The sequence below is a fragment of the Xiphophorus maculatus genome, chromosome 4, assembly GCF_002775205.1.
Source record: "Xiphophorus maculatus strain JP 163 A chromosome 4, X_maculatus-5.0-male, whole genome shotgun sequence".
In the NCBI taxonomy this organism is placed as follows: domain Eukaryota; kingdom Metazoa; phylum Chordata; class Actinopteri; order Cyprinodontiformes; family Poeciliidae; genus Xiphophorus; species Xiphophorus maculatus.
The window spans coordinates 1487969-1504877 of record NC_036446.1 but is presented as its reverse complement, the minus strand read 5'-3'; the positions used below and the strand labels follow the sequence as shown (position 1 = coordinate 1504877).

The 16909-nt window shown below is 39.1% G+C and overlaps 2 protein-coding genes across 13 annotated transcripts in view; both read left to right on the top strand.

The window, feature by feature from the left end:
* The first annotated feature begins 4444 nt into the window (after positions 1 to 4444).
* Positions 4445 to 9818, top strand: LOC102230083 (ZP domain-containing protein-like). The gene is made up of 9 exons (XM_023331692.1): positions 4445 to 4700; positions 5509 to 5650; positions 6356 to 6499; positions 6698 to 6756; positions 7943 to 8133; positions 8210 to 8613; positions 8845 to 8944; positions 9319 to 9514; positions 9600 to 9818. The coding sequence occupies exons 1-9, from the start codon at positions 4616 to 4618 to the stop codon at positions 9734 to 9736; spliced, it is 1458 nt and encodes a 485-aa protein (XP_023187460.1). The 5' UTR covers positions 4445 to 4615; the 3' UTR covers positions 9737 to 9818.
* Positions 9819 to 12771: 2953 nt separating this feature from the next.
* The window catches only part of LOC102219514 (liprin-alpha-1), a 45709-nt gene continuing 41571 nt past the window's right edge, over positions 12772 to 16909 (top strand). For 8 of the 12 annotated variants that reach the window (XM_023331688.1, XM_023331680.1, XM_023331683.1 and 5 more), the window contains exon 1: positions 12772 to 13805. The gene's annotated coding sequence lies outside the window, so the exon portion shown is untranslated. The remainder of the gene's footprint in view (positions 13806 to 16909) is intronic. The other 4 variants (XM_023331687.1, XM_023331685.1, XM_023331686.1 and 1 more) reach the window with 1 other exon arrangement.

Genomic DNA, 16909 nt, shown 5'->3' with positions numbered 1-16909 from the left:
AGGCTGGTTTTATTGGAATTCCTCCATTTTCAGTTTAATTGTTTTCACAACAGAAGGCTATTTCGTTGTCCTTGTTTCTACGTTCACCAGGTTGTGTTCTTGTAGTGCCGTTTTCTTTCCCAGATCTAAAGGATTTATTTTTCAGCTTTGTGCCACGGTAGTTCCAGCCAGGACTGTTTCTGGTTAGCTTTCTGTTAGTCCTTTTACAGTTTCAGTCACTGGTAATGTTGTCTTATTTCAATAACCAGCAGTTACCTCTCCATACACTTTAAGCCAATGAATCTTAATTTTCATCACGATTTCTAGAGAAGTTTGTTGTAGGATAGTCTTGTACCAGTTTAGCTTGTAAATCATAAAATAAAAATAAGCAAAGTCTTAAAATTCTGAATGATCAACCTGTGATGACAGAATATAAAAACCACCAAGGTATGCAGATAAAATAACTACCAAAAGGCAAAAACTAAGCTGAGAGGCTGAGAAAACAGTTGCATTTTGTTAAACTTTGACATTTTCCTTTAGACCGTCATTCAGGTAAATAGATGAAGTATTATTTTGTTAACTTTTGTTTCTTTTCAGTCAGAAGAATTGCTTCAGTTCAGACTCAGCTGTTCTTTGTTTTTCACTGTGCAGTAAGTCCCAGGGGTTATTGTTACCTTCTGTGTACAGTGAGAAGAAATGTACTCTTCTTGTGTTTCCAAGAATAAAAGAACCAAAGACAAAGGGTGAAGCAGAGCCTTTGACAAATCCTATTCCTTTGTGCCTTTCTTTTCATCATAAATGAATAGTAAGTTCACATAAAATCTGTAAAAAGAGAGAATATTATTTGCCAGGCTTATCACTATGGTTTAACATTTTACCATAGAAACAAGTTTTACAATATGCTCTACATAATATTCTATAATGTGCATCAGGACTCTGATTTTTCAGAGTTAATGGTTAATGGTTTTCCAGTCTTTGTGGAGGTCTTTACAAATTTTCTTGTGGCTGCAGTATAATATCGTCTTTACAAAAAGTTAACCAGCTGAGACGACACAGAGGCACCTGAAGGACAAGCTTATTACACAGCACTGTTTGTTGGGTTAACACTCATGAACAAGCAATTCAATCTAGAAATTTCTTGAATTTCTCTAGAGCTACAATCTCAAACTGCACACAGCGCAGTGACAAGTTTTCCTTGGCTTTTGAGAAAACTGGTGATCCCTGCACAGGATTTTACTCAACCTACCAGTTCATGGCTCAGTTGCTATCATGCCCACTTTCTTCCAAACTTATCTGACTGGTGTCACTCCATAAAGCCACCAGTCTGGAGTTTACTGGGCTACATATTTTGTTTTTTAACAAATATCTATGGAAACAGCCTGCATGTCGAGGTGCTGGGTGTTTTACACCTTTTGGCATGAAGGTAACTGGACACCTGGATTCAAGGACCTGGAAGGTTGACCCAATATTTCCTTGGTGTTGTGTTTGATGCTGATAATTTAAGCACATAAAAAACTAAACACATCTATCTTCTTTCCCCACTGTGTAATCATTCGGGCATTTCCTCTTCTGTTACTGGCAAAGCTGCTGGACCGCAAAACAGGATTGATTTGTTCAGATTTCGATAACTAATCTGAATGCTCTAAAAGTGGGAAAAGTTCAGCTTCATTGTGTGTGGAGGTGGATGGGTGGCCCAACTCACTGTTGCATGTAATTACAGTAAAAAGTGTTGTAATCCCAATTGTTCCATAAAACCAGTTCTGCAATCGCCTCATTGCTCCAAACTGAAGTACACAGTCCTTCACCTGGAGCTCCTCCCTGCTCAGACAGGTGTATTTAAGATGCTGCAGGTAAATGTGAGCATCTTCAAGTTGTGCTGGGAGCGTGATGATGGCCTCCACAGTGCTGCTCCTCCTTCAGCTGCTCCTTCTGACCCCCATCATCTCAGCGTTGCAACACTGGGGCGGAACCATGAACATCGCCTACAAAGGCAGAAACCCAGACGGATCGTTTAAGGTTGAGAACAATCATTTTAAATCAGCAGCAGGCTATTTATCTAAAATACGTTATCTTTTTGTCTGTTATGGCATAAATAGGAGAAATTATGAACACATTCTTCTTATATAGCTCACACAGATCTTATGTTTTTTTCTCCAAATTACCATAAAAAAATTTACATTTACTTATTTTTTAACCTTGAGCTTCTTGCAAAGATACTTTATATGTAAATTGTATAAGAGAAGGTAAAAGTTCAAGATATCATATAAAGTGAACCCTGGTTTACTTTGTGAACCTTGTCTAAGACAACTCTCAGCTTTTTTATTTTAAAAATGTTAAAAGATGTTTTCTGCAAGAAAAAATGTGAGATTTTTTTTATACCTTAGATTTCATAGGCTAGTAGTTCCAGAATCTCAGAAATTTTATGTAATGACAAAACATTTACATTTTTAATTCACTTGCTAAAATATTTATCCATTAAGTATTTAATAAAATAAAAACTATATAGACTGGTTAGTGACTAATTGATGTACTGATCATTTGTCTGGGTGATCTCTTGATTAAATAAGTGATCAATTAACAAATTACTTGATAAATTGGTTGAATGGTTGCTGGAATCAATAACTAATTGATCCTTAGATTCATTGATTACCTAGTCAACTGTCTGAATGATTAATTAGTTTGTCATTCTTTGTATGATTGATTGATAAGTGAACAAATAAGAACAATCAAAACCACCTGTTATAAGAATTTAAGCAGAAATGTCTTCCATGTCTAATTTACTGAATACAGAGCATTTTGCAGGAATTTTGACTTTTGTTCATTTTGCTTCTGATTTAATGCTCGACATTTTCAATCCTTTTATCTTCTAAACATGCACATATAAGCTGATGTGTGTATTTAGAAATGGATCAGTTAGTTTCATAAGTTATGCTACATTTCTAGCTTCATTTTTGTTTGGTTTATGGATAATAAAAAAACAAATTCATGAAAAATGTTGATTTATCTTTTGCTTATTTATGTTGTTTCTCACCAGCTGTCAGTCCGGACCAGAGGTACTTATGATACCTGTGATTACTCCCACTACTGGCACTGTTACAGTGGAAACTGTTCCTACGCCACCAGCAGACAATTATCTCAAATCGACAGCAGCGCAGATGAACCGTCCTATGAAAACCAGTGGTGTGAAGCAGAAAATGTTGAGAGTTGGATTCTCCCTTCTGACAAACCGGTGAAGTTCAGGTGAATGTTTTCTTCTTATCAAAACAAAGACCAGTTGATATAATTTATCAGTGTTTGGTGCCAAGCTTTAAATGAATGTATCTGTCCTCTCTTTCCTAAAAACCAGGGCAGCCAGCTGCTGCTGGACCTCAACGCGTAACTCTGTCAGTAACTGGAGGCTTAACACACTGGTGGATTTGGGAGCGAGGTCGGACACTAGAAAACCAAATAAATCCCCAAACATTGCCATCCTCCCTGTCATCAGGTAGTATCCTACCATTCCACTGTTTAATTTACTTTTCCAAATCTATACTTTTGAATAAATCACTGTGTGATGTCACTGTGTGATGTATTGTCTAAGTTAGACCAAAAGACAAAGAGAAAGTACATTTAGGCTAAATACTCTGAAAGTAAACAATAGTGCACTTTGAAGAGGTGCCTGAATCAAATATTGCATAAAAAAGATTTAGAGCAGAGAAGCATGAAAGAAGCACAGAAGGCGGTTAAAGTTTTTTTGTTTTAGTTCTTTTTTTACACGGGTAATTTAGTTTTTTAAATTACTTTCAATAATACCTTTATTTACAGACGTATGATTTTATGTTTCTGCTAATGTTTCTCATACTTACACATTTTGTTGTATTCTTGAACCTTAATAAAGAGATTGTTTGCAGAACATTATTTACAATCTTTTTTGTATCTAATGAAGAGTTCCTCAGAACTGCCCCAGAACATACAACCTGCCCTCGTTTGATGCTGATGGAGACCAAGTCCGGTGCCGCTACGGGAACGTCCCAAACATAGAATGTGACAACTGCAATTCAATCTCAGGTTTTCAACTTGATCAGGTGAGCTGGGAGGCTCATTTACACTTTTAGTAGTTCAGATAACAGGTGACTGCCTTCTGATAATCTGTATGTGTTAACTTTGTCAGGATTCTTGTCGGTTGAGCTACCAGTCCACCAATGCTGACCACAGAGCTTTTGGGTTTGAGATGGTGGTAGAAGACTTTCCACGACGCTCTATCGATCTGTTCTACTCAGATGGGTCGAAAGCTCGCAAGTTCCCACTGATTACAAGGATGAAGAGGAACGTGGTGCTTGTGGGGGACCCATTAAAAATAGGTGCACCAGAAACCAAACAGTTTACTGCTAACCCAGAACCCTCTACCTCCTGGAGGCAGCGGTCAACTCCTGCAGCAACTGGAATTTCAGTCACACTGGAAACTACTGACCCCTTTTGGTCGTGGCAGACAACCACTTCAACTGCAGCAACAATTTCAAAAACATCTTCAACTTCCCCAACAGTTAGTACTTCAAATCCAACAATTTCAAAAACATCTTCAACTGCACCAACGACTAAAACCTCAGCAGCTCCTGCTGCAACCATTACCCCATGGCGTGAGTGGTGGACGACAACTATGTCGTCTAGACTGCAAAGTACAACCCACCAAAAGGCAAATATTTCCCCCATCAGTGAATTACCACTGCAGTTCACTTTTCTTGGTAAGAAAGGTTTAATTGTTTCTAATAAAGTTCTGACACTATTTATGATGTTGCAGGTAATTTAAAAATGTAAATATATTGAAGATGTATTCTGCACCATTTGTCTAAACCAACACCTAATGATCAAGATGTTGCAGAAATGTAAGTGAGCAAATTTGGAAGATAAAAGTGAAATTGTAAAGTATTCTAGGTAAAGAGTCTCCATAATGTGATTGTTGTGCATCCATGTAAATATTTGGAAAATATTTGTTGCGCACCATATTTTAAGGATATCTTTAATAATCCTGTGCACAGTACAGTCTGCATAGACTTCATTTTTTTCTCCATGCATACGTGGCACAGTCTTACTACTCCAGCTTCCTCCCACAATCCAAACTGGTTGAATGTCTAGTTGGTCACTCAAATTAGATACAAATAAATACATTTAAAATTAGAGCCATACTGTGAAGTGTGTAACCTTCACCACTGTTGGGCCTTTTAACAGAGTAGGATGTTAAAGTTGACATTGTCTCCACCTTCTGACCCAAAATGTGGACGTCGTTGGAACTTTGTTCGAAAATATGAAGTTGTAGAAATACTGCATCAGTGATGTGTGGTGAGGTTAATGAGACACGGACTTCTCTGGAGTCAGATGTACAGATATATGAAACCCAAAGTAGAAGTTTGTATTCCAATTTTGACCTTAATTGAAACTTTGTAACCATAATTTGCTAAACGAACCGTGTTCTGCCTGTGTAAGATCATTACAGGACAACACTTCTGTGTTTTTCACATTTAAGTTTAGTTCCTGTCTTCTTCCATTCCTCAGTGGATCCTCCTGTTCCTTCATGCCAGGACGGATTCTACCTGCCTCGCTTTGTGGCTCCAACACCTTCAGATGGAGAACGAATCGTAGGAGAGGTCGAAAAAGAGCTGGAGCTCAGAGTCATGGCACAGGCCACACATTCAGCGTAAGTTAGAACCAGTTCACTGACGGCTGGTCCGTAATAACCGGTGTTGGACAAGTTAATTTTAAAAAGTCATTTGAAAAAAGTAGCTAAGTGACTGAGTAACACCAGACTACCTGGGACTATCAGCTAAACTCGTCAGAATCTCAAGAATGACTGAATTCAACCCAACTGGACAGCAAACACATAAACATCAACAACTTAATTAATACAGAGACAAAATACAAAAAGTTCAACTTCAAAATGAAATTATTCAGCCAATAAACTCCGTTCCCAAACTACCAACACAAACATTTTAACACATGGCTACATCACCACAGCAAAAACTGACAAAGAAAATTAACAATCACACAGCATGCAGTCAGCAACTCCTCAGAGAGTCAGAGGGTGTAGCCATTCAGAATTCAGTAAAGCAACATATGGATGCTAAATCTTTCTATTTTTAAACTAACTTGTTTCTGCACAGACACAGACGTTTTCAGACCTTTTTAAAGCAGAGAAAACTCGGGGAAACTTGCTGTTTAGCAATCAAGCAGTGTGCTGAATTACAGCGATGCACGCACATTTTATTATCAGTAACGCAAACGATGTAATGATAAAGCATTCAGTCAGGTTACAGGTTAATGATAGATGTGATGCAATTCTGTTTATTTTAAGCTCCAATTACTGGGAATAACATAATAACCTCTGCATTACTTTTTTATTCAGGATATTTAATCTGATTTTAAGTGGGCCAACAAACGTCACCAAACACAGGGACACAAAAACCGAATTCATCATCAGATGGACACCGACTGAAGACGACCTGGGAGATTTTTACCCAATCTGCTTCGCTGTGGAATCAGTGAATGGGTGAGTCCAGGATTTATTTGTGTTAAAAGGAATTTATTATGGATAAATGAAACCATAATGATGTTTATACTCTAGTTTAGAATATAAACAGCTTTATGGTCTTGCCCTAATGCTGCAAAATGTGAATTTTCATGGTTTTTAAAATAATGTTCTGCTCAGCTGAAATGTTTTGGTCTGTTTCTTCCCATCTGGTTTCAGGCGTTCTGTCTACCAGTCTGAGATGAGGTGTGTTCTGGTGGAAATCAGGAAGCGGCAAAGTAAGTTTGAGATGTGAGTTTGGAGGAGAGAATACAGAAACAGATTGCTAAAGTTCCTCTGTCCGGATTAGTGCTGCAGTTTCTCAGAAACTACAAATCCCATTAGAGATATGGTGTTGATCACTGGGCCCATTGAAATCCCATCCATCCATCCATCCATCCATCAATCCATCCATCTTCTTCCACTTATCCGAGGTCGGGTCGCGGGGTCAGCAGCTTCAGAAGGGAGGCCCAGACTTCCCTCTCCAGCTTCTTGTTCCAGCTCCTCCGAGGGAATCCCAAGGTGCTCCCTTGAGACATCGTCCCTCCAGCGTGTCCTGGGTCTTCCCCGGGGCCTCCTCCTGGTGGGACCTGAACTCCTCACCACGGAGGCGTCCAGGAGGCCTCCTGACCAGACGCCTGAGCCTCCTCAACTGGCTCCTCTCGATGTGAAGGAGCAGTGGCTCTGCTCTGAGTCCCTCCCGGATGACTGAGCTTCTCTCTAAGGGAGAGCCCAGCCACCCTACGGAGAAAACCCATTTCAGCCGCTTGTATCCGCGATCTCGTTCTTTCGGTCATGACCCAAAGCTCATGACCATAGATGAGGGTGGGAATGTAGATCGACTGGTAAATCGAGAGCTTCGCTTTTTGGCTCAGCTCTCTCTTCACCACGACGGACCGGTACAGCGCCCGCTTGACGGCAGACGCTGCACCAATCCGCCGGTCGATCTCCCGCTCCTTTCTTCCCCCGTTCGTGAACAAGATCCCGAGATACTTGAACCCCTCCACTTGGGGCAGGACACCCCCCCTGACCCGGAGAAGGCACTCTACCCTTTTCCGGCTCAAGACCATCATGGCCTCGGATTTGGAGGCACTGATCCTCATCCCGGCCACTTCACACTCGGCTGCGAACCGTTCCAGCGAGAGCTGCAGATCACGACCCGATGAAGCCAACAGGACCACATCATCTGCAAAAAGCAGAGATGTGATCCTAAAAGCCCGGCCACCATCGTACCCCCCCTCAAGGCCTGGCTCCCGAGTGGGGCCCCGGTGACCCGCCGAGGGAACACCAAGTCCAAAGTTTTCTTTCGTCAAGAATTGAAGGGCTTTCAAAAGAAATCCCTTCAAAGATTTTTGTTGTTGTCATTGTTTTCATATTATTCTGATCATCTTCTGTTTCTGATTAGTACGTCTGTCCTCGTTCCAGTTGAAGCCACGGTGACCTGCTCCGAATCCGCAATGAAGGTTGAGGTTGACAAAGCTTCCTTCTTTGGACTCCAGGAAAATCATCTTCGCCTCAGTGACCCCAGCAACACCGTCTGCAGCCTCCGCAGGCACTCCAACCACACTCACATCGTCGCCATCATTCCCCTCAACCAATGTGGGACTCAGATCGAGGTGAGAGCGGTTTGACACATCAACTCATCTCCTCCCAGTCAGTTAGCTGTTTTAACACAGACCACTCCCTCTGCAGGAAGACGATGACTACCTCATTTTCAAGAATGAGATCACCACTAAGGAAGACGACCCGAACGAGCTGATCACCAGGAAGCACCTGGTGGAGGCCCGGTTCTACTGCCAGTACCCCAAACGGGGGAATGTGACGCTGAGCTTCTCAGCACACAGAAAGAACGTCACGGTGTGGGAGAAAGGCTTCGGCACGTTCACATACCAGTTTGAGTTCTACCAGAATGACCGGTTTGACGCCAAGTATGACCCAAACTCATACCCACTGGAGTTTGACATCGGAAACAGGATCTACATGCAGCTGGACGCCAGCTCCTCTGTCAACAACACCGAGATGTTTGTAGAGTCCTGCAGAGCTGCACCGTATGACAACCCCAACTACCATCCAACCTACTCCATCATTGAGAACGGGTGAGGCGTGGCTTTCCATCTGACCGACACATGCATGATGTTAATGCTGCGTCACCATTAATAATAGGTGCTCATAATTGCACATTGATATTGGCGAAGACAAATTTCAGTCAAAACGGTTCATTTCCACAACCGTATTTGACCAAGGTTCAAAACTGCCAAATATCCAAAACAGCAATGAGTTTTCTTTGATTCTGTAGCTCTGTGACTTGTTTGTTTTTCTCGGTGCAGGTGTGGGGTTGACCCGACTGTGCGGACATATACACCTTCCAACAATAGACAGTTCCAGTTCAGCGTGGAGGCCTTCAGATTTATCGGCCTGCATGATCAGGTGAGGAAGTGCAGGCTGCGTCTCATATGCATCAATTCACATGTCATTGTCAAAGTCAAACACAGAGTTTCAAGTCAGGTCTTCTGTAAAATCACTTTACAGTTTAGATACAAGGAGCTGATATTAAATATGATGTTGACCAGTTAGTGTTGATGATGGTACAGCTGTTTCTAATTGTGAACAAAAAGGTCAAAGATAAACAAATAATTTGTTGGAATACTTGCTTCAGCATAAATATAAAAAACACAAAGTTTAGGTTTATTGGCTCTTTGATGGAAAATGTAGCAGAGCTCTGAAGTTGCTTGACTGCAGCTCTGCTTTTTGTCCACCAGAGGGAGTGCTTTCTTTTAGTGGCTGTGTGTTGTTGAGTTCAGGTGTACATCAGCTGCACAGTCATGATGTGTGAAGCAGGAAACCCCAACACCAGGTGCTCACTGGGATGCAGCAACTCCACAAGGTCCAGCAGCTTCAGCCGCAGAAAGAGAGAGGCTGTGGTCCAGAGCGGACAGCACTTCGTTTCCCAGGGTCCTTTGCGTCTGAAGCGTGAAGCGGACCCCAGAGGGGCCTCAGGTAAGGAGATGGAATGATGAGGTTTATGAGCAGCAGATAAAATGTGAACAGGACTCCATCAGCAGCGTGTTCCTCTCGTCTGCAGCTGTCAACCTGAACCTGAACCTGATGTTTGTGGCTGGATGTCTCCTTGCTGCTGTTGGGATGGTCTGCGGCTTGATCATCTACAAAACCAAAACCTCCAGGGCCAAATACCAACCTCTGCCTGCACATGAAAACTGAAACCTCAACATCTGCCAGGCTGCTTGGATAATCTGAACATGGGATTCTGGATGTTTCTGAACTATTAATTAAATCTTTTTAATATCTAATTATGATTCAGGCAGCTAGTCAAAAAACTTTTGATTATTTCTTTCCTATTTTAATAAAATATTTGCTTCTGTTAAATTGAAATAAAAAAAATGTGCCTTAAGTTTTTATTCTATAAAAACGTTATTTTTGGAAAGGCTTTTGATTTGATCATTTTCTTTCTGAAAATCTCAATAAAATACTGATTTCATTATTTTTGCTGTGTGTTTTTCCTTCAGAAGATACTAAGGTGTGAAATCCAGAATCTAGTGTTACAGCCAGACTTTTTAGCAGCGCTCTGTCATTAACGTAGAGAAGAAACAAAGAAACTAGAGTTGTTAAAAAGCCACAACATTGTTATTGATTTTGAGGAGATCCTGCACAAGGATGTTACTGTAATTATGATGCAAGCAGAGAGTCTGTCTGCAGAGATGCTCCACCGCCACATAAATCAGGCAATTTACACATAAAACCTCCAACTCGAACCCCCAGCAACCAAACAGACAAATGGACAACATGCATGCAGCTTTACATTCCTTTCATTTTTTAGGAACTTCATGATTTGGAAAATCGGTGACAGCACCGTGTCTTTTCAGTCTTTATTAATGTGATATTTTAAAAAATAATCTATAGTGTTTTTTTCTGCTGAGAGGAGATGGAAAGTCCATCTCAAGGTCTGTTGGCCATTTGTTCATAGAGATTTATATTCACAAATATTTTTGTCACATTCTGGTCATCCAGGAAAAATATGAAAGAAGTGTTTCACATTTAATCACCTCCAGCTTTGAAACTTACATCAAAGAGATTAGATTTTTTAAAATTTCTGTTATCTTTTCCCCATTTATCTCAGTATGTTCAAAAGTAAACTTTGTATTTTTAATTATATATATATATATATATATATATATATATATATATATATATATATATATATATATATATATATATATATATTCATACATTAATATTACTTAAGTAATACACCAATAATTCAACATGGAAATTGAGTATTTATATATATATATAATTTCAGAGAATAGAAAGTCAATATGACCACTAGATGGAGCCAAACCTCTGTTCAAGATTTTCAGAAGGGCTTCATTTGTGTTTTATGAATTCATAATGTTTCTCAAAAAGAATTATGCATAAAACTGCTTTGAATTATAATTTGTAAATTACTATAAAAACAGTTTTACTCAACTCACCCACTTAGACCTGAATAAAACATAAACTCATCGTCCAAGTTATTTTTGAAGTTAATTAATGAGACAAAGGTGGATGCAGTTCAATTTGAGGAAGTTAAATTGGTTTTAATAATATGACATGAATTCACATAACAGTGTTTTTAGGTGCTATCCAGAAAAAGTTTATACATCAAATTTTGATTTGATTTTCAAAACACAGATTTTCATTCTTCCTGTAAACAAGGGACAAAATGACACAAACATTCTCAAAGTTCACCTTGAAGCATCTCATCAGGTTGAACTGAGGAAAAAAGAAACATAACTCTTAATTGAATTTAGGTCTGGACTTTGACTAGGCCATTCTCTATGTGTAGAGTGGTTTTCTCTAGCACAGGGGTGGGCACTCCTGGTCCTCGAGGGCCGGTGTCCTGCAACTTTTAGATGCATCTCTACTTCAACACACCTGAGTCAAATAATGAGGTCGTTAACAGGACTCTGGAGAACTTGACTGCACTTAGGAGGAGATTCAGCTGTTGGATTCAGGTGTGTTGGACCAGGGAGACATCTAAGAGTTGCAGGACACCGGCCCTCGAGGACCAGGAGTGCCCACCCCTGCTCTAGCAGGTTTTCTTCTTTGATTGTCCTGGAGTTAGCAATTTTGTTAGTTTTAAACAAAGATTTTTTATGTGATATGTTTTTTTCTTCCTATTTTCCAAAGGAAGAAACAAAAAGAAAACTGAGGAGTGATTTGCTGCTCCTGTGAAACACGAGCCCCACTTCAAGAATGATAGAAATTTGGTCCATCCAGCAAAAGTCGTGGCTGCAGATGGAGATTTAATAATTAATAATTGTAATCAAATTAAAATTATTGCTGACATAAATATGTTAAAATGGCAAATGTGAAGTGCAACACAAAGTATTAGTCTTTTTATAACCAAGCTGATATAAAAAGTAGAATAGATTTATATGGGAAAGCTGACGTTGCTCACCCAATCAGCTTTGATTTAATTCATTAAACTTCATTAAATATAGCAACCTTTTTTAGGTTTTGTGTCTACAATGCATAACATCCATTTACTAAGCATTTACTCAGATACAGTTACTTGAAATAACCTTTTTAACTATGTTGCACTTGTTACTTTTACGTGAGTAATATTTTTTGTGACGTATCGTTACTCTTACTTCAGTAAAATTTCGGACTCCTCTGCCCACTGTGAGAAACTTCACTGAATGAGGAACAAATTTGTTTTAACCAAAGATGCACCACTTTAACTTTACTAAAAAAGCTTTTAATAAAGTTTCACATGCATTGAAAAAAGAAATTGGACAATTTTTTCTTTTGTCTGTTTATTATTATTATTATTATTATTATTATTATTATTATTATATTTTATAGGTATTAATATGAATTACTTTCATTTTGGCCTTTAAAATGCCAAAATGTCCACAATATTTTAGATTTTGGTCCATTGGATGAGTTCATTTTTTAACCAAACTCTTTTTTCTCTTTTTACTTGAGTATTTCCTTGGATGGCTTTTTTCCCTTTTTCTTTCACTTGGTTAAAAATATGTTGAAGTACTCTTACTTGAGTATATTTTTTGGAATTCCCACCTCTGCATTCTAGTTATTTTTGGAAAAACTGAAAAGGAAAATAACTTTTGGGTGATAAAATTTGTGAGAAGCACCAGCATATTAACACAATAAATAACATTTCCCAGGGAAAATCTCAGGTTGAATGTGTGTGGTGGTCACCTGAGCGCTCACTGGAACGGAAAGTGCTGCTGCTCTTCCTTTTCCTCCAGTTTCCAGGCAGCCCACCGCGGGGGAAGAAGCGCTCTCCTCCCGCAGACTGCCAGGCTCCTACTTCTCACGGACTGCCGAAGCTGCCAGGCAGTGGCCACGGCTAAAACACAGGACCGGACCAACGGACCTTTTTTATTTCGGTCGGAAACACTAAGCGAAACCTCCGTGAAGGGAGTGGATTAAAGTTCGGGTTTGTCGACACGGAGAAAACCGCCGCTAACGGGCCGGTGTTGGCTGGAAGTTTCCGAGTGGAAGCGGAGCTGCGCCGTGATGTGGTGACGCCGCTCCGCAGCCGCATCGACGGGAAGCTAACGTTAGCCGAGGCGCTAACGCTGCTGGATACTTTCCTCATTTCGGCAGCTTTGGAGACCTGTTTCAAGATTTTATCATTTTAAACACTTTGAAATAGATTTTATAGTATATGTTTTACAATGTTGCGTACTTTTATACGAAACCGAGCATTACGTGTTTGTTCATAAATTAAAAGTAGTGAGCGTTAGCTACCTAGCAGGCTAGTAGCTGTCGATTTAAACTGACTCCAAGCCAAAGATTTCTGTTTCAAATTAGCTAGCCGCTCAGCAACAGTTTCCACGTCACCTGACTGGATCAGGGTGTATCTGTCAGTTATGAAATGCTATTTTCGATTAGAATAACTTTATATTTTAGGGTGCTTGTGTGGTTTTGATGTGCAAAGATCGACACTTTACTTCCAAATCCAGGAATGCAATCATCGAATCACCACCTCACTCGGGAAGCTAGCGTGCTAACACGGAGTTAGCCGGCCAAAGTTGGAATACTGCCCCCCTCTCACCCTGTGTGGGTCTGAGGCCTTAAGGAAATTTTATTTTTCCCCCTTCTAAAGGACTCTTCCACAGCCTTAATCCCAACACCTGAACGGAATTAAGAATTCCCGAATAACCCTGGATATTGTTGAAGACCGTTCCATAGAGTTGGATCTAGTTTATCTCCAAAACGTGGATTACAAAGGAGTTTGGATTAACGTCAAACTGCAAAGGTGAGCTACTGTATGTGTCACTGTGGTTGGATGGTGCTGCACAGGGCTTTGGATGTTCCATTATCCCTTTTCTCCAGAGGTTTTAACAGAAATGTCCAGAGTTGACGATGCAGCTGTCACTTCATGTTTTCCTTCCACGGATGCAGATTTCAGCTGCAAGAAAAGATGAACGGAAGTAGAGACGCACCAGTCAGCTCCTTTAGATGATCAGAATTGGCCGATTTTTCCTTGATTGGGTCTGATCAGTGATTTTCAGGTTGAAACATTTTCTTTCCTGTCTAATATATTTGTCAAAACTCACAACAACTTGGTATTTTAAAAAAAACCCAATGGACTTTTTATCACTTTTCTACTCTAGAGTACCGGTATATAAGAATGAAAATTAAATGTGGAAAAGCACATAAAGTCCTTATTTCAATAACGTTTTTTGATTGAGAGGACTCTCAACTAATAGTAAAAATAATGTATAGTGTTCCACAATAAACTAGGCTTTATATAAACATGCGTTATTACTGTGCTTTCAATACAATTAATATGCAGATTCTTTATTTCTATTTATTTAAACATACGAACAAAGTATTATTTTGCATAAAGTTACAGAACTTTTAATGTAACAGATTTTTTCTCAGTGAACGTTTGCATTTTTGACTGCAATATTTATTTTATGCCTCATTTTATCAATTTGTTACATGTTGGATTCATTTTAATGAATCCAACATGTAACTTCATTTAATTACTTCATTCAAAGTAATGAAGACATAACTTTGAATTTAAAAAGTCTATAATGACTGATTTAGGGGTTGTGACCTCTGATGTAAAAGATAAAAGTCTGAATTTTAGAAATTATGCACTTAAATCTAGATGATCAAATCACATTTCGACCATTTGTCCAATATATGGATTTTTAAGTTACTTAAAGATTTTGTTTGTTTTAATTTAGGCCTCTAGATCTTTTTACCTTTGGTTTCAAGCTGGACTCAAGGTTCTTGAAGCTTGTTTGGTTCAAAATCAAACATTTAAATTCCCTTTTCTTTTGGAAGTGGTAAACTCTGAACTCAGGCATGTATTTATTCTAGGATAATCTGATCTAGATTATACAGCGACTTTATCCAGATGTTAAACAATGTCGGATAAAAAGTAAAACTGTGAGGAAACCCTTTACGTAAGCAAGATGGCAGCTCACTGCAGAGCAGGAGTTTATTGTTGTTGTGTCAACTACAGGTGCAGGAATCTCTAAAGACAGGATTATTCTAGTCATAAAAACTCTTTTATTGATTATAAACACCTATTCTACAGTGTGAACTACGTTAATAAATACAATCATTCATAAAGGAGCTGCTGAGCCAGAGGACAGCTTCTGTTCTGTGTTGATTATGTTTCATAACACAGAGGAAACCCAAATATGTGAATGTTTTGGACTAAAATGTCAAGAATGTCACTAGAAAATCTGAAGCATTGAGCTGTAGTTGTTGGTAGAAGCAGTAAATATGGTTTGATGAGTAAATGAGGATCATTTTGTGATTCCTTCTCGTTCAAAACGGTTTCCTCGATCAGAAGATTTTCAGCAGATTTAAGTAGAATTGTCAAAGAAAACCAGTCATTTGTAAAAATCATCCAGGAAAAAGCCTGAATCCTAATAAAAGGCAGAACATCAACTCTGCCTTTCTTATTTTACACTCAGTCCTTTATACTCTGAGCCTTAAAACAATTCTCTACGCAGTAATTGGTTAGAAGTTTTATAAATGTTGTATCGTCTTTTATCCAAATCTTGATTTGTTACCTTTAGTTTTTGACGTAGAGCGTGTCTTTATAGAGTTGCTCACCATCTGTCGCTACCTCCCATTGATGCTTAGTGACCCTCCCCCCCCACTGCTGATCCTGAGTGGCTTGACCTCAATATGAAGCGTTGGTTCAGGGTTTTTGCTTCCAGTAAATTAGGTTAAGTTTGGCTCAGTCCACCACAAACAGCATTTATTATTGGAAGCATGCAATTCCTGATTTCAATTAATCAGGGCTGACACGGTCAGTTTTGTCTGGTTAATTAGTGTGTGTCAAAGGCAAACACTTCCAGTAGGGAGTTTTTGGTTGACTGATCAGGGTTGTTTTAAATTCCCTCAGCCGACTGTGGGTTTCATGTAGCTATGTTAAATCCAGCTCACATGATTCTCCGCTTTGCGCCGGCTCGGTGTGTACAGGATGTAAACCCACTGGCTCCAAATCCCCCACAACTGTTGCTAAAGCAGCATCTTTTAAATGAACTCCAGGCTTCTTCAATTTGCTGATCTCAGTTCTTCGCTCAACGTTGGCGGTGAATGTCAGCTTGAATATTTGCTTTGATAAAATATTTTGCTTTGGTACAGTTTGAAGATCTAGATGATCTAACTTTCTTTGTCATCTTCTTAGTCGATGCGTTGTAGGAATGACGAATTGTTTCCGGCCTCTAAAGTTTGGTGATCAAATCATCTCTGCTGTGCTTTTGAACTTAGTCGCTGTCTTATCTCAAATCTGCAGAAACAGGACTTGAACTAGAACATAAACAAAGCTTTAAAACCAGGGTGAACTCAGCCTTCTTTACTCTTTGGTTATAAATAAGTAAGTAGTGGTGGTGGGGCTTAAATAAAATGTTTAATCGAGTTAATTGCAGGATCTGTAATTAATTAATCACAATTGAAATATCAACAAAATAAGCAACATTTTCAATTCAAGCAACATTTTTTTACTTTTGAGTTGTTGAATAAATTGGCGTATTAGCTCAACAACAACAGATATTTATTGTTTTTAATCTTTTCTTCAGGTTATTGAACCGTCAGATTGAAGCAAAGTTTTATTTTAGTCATTCAACTTTCCAGAGTTTCAGGAATCCCTGATCACTCATGGAGCGTCTTTAGAAATGTTGATGCTGACATTAGCGTTGGGAAATCTGTGTAATGAATTATTAGAAATTTAAGCTCGGGTTTCTATTATAAGCCTGGCGGGCCACCAAGCTTTACTTGTGCCCCCACCAGGCTGAGCATTGTTTTTGTTTATTTTAGGCTTTTTTAATGTTTGCCTTTTGATATTTTCAAATTTCCTGTCAACTTTAAACATCTTTAATTCAAATACAT

Excerpts from the sequence above, each read along its gene's own strand:
- LOC102230083 (XM_023331692.1), top strand. The coding sequence starts at position 4,616 with ATGTCGTCTAGACTGCAAAGTACAACCCACCAAAAGGCAAATATTTCC. Across the intron at positions 5,651-6,355 it reads GCACAGGCCACACATTCAGC|GATATTTAATCTGATTTTAA; the intron begins GTAAGTTAGAAC and ends TTTTTTATTCAG. Across the intron at positions 8,945-9,318 it reads TTATCGGCCTGCATGATCAG|GTGTACATCAGCTGCACAGT; the intron begins GTGAGGAAGTGC and ends TGTTGAGTTCAG.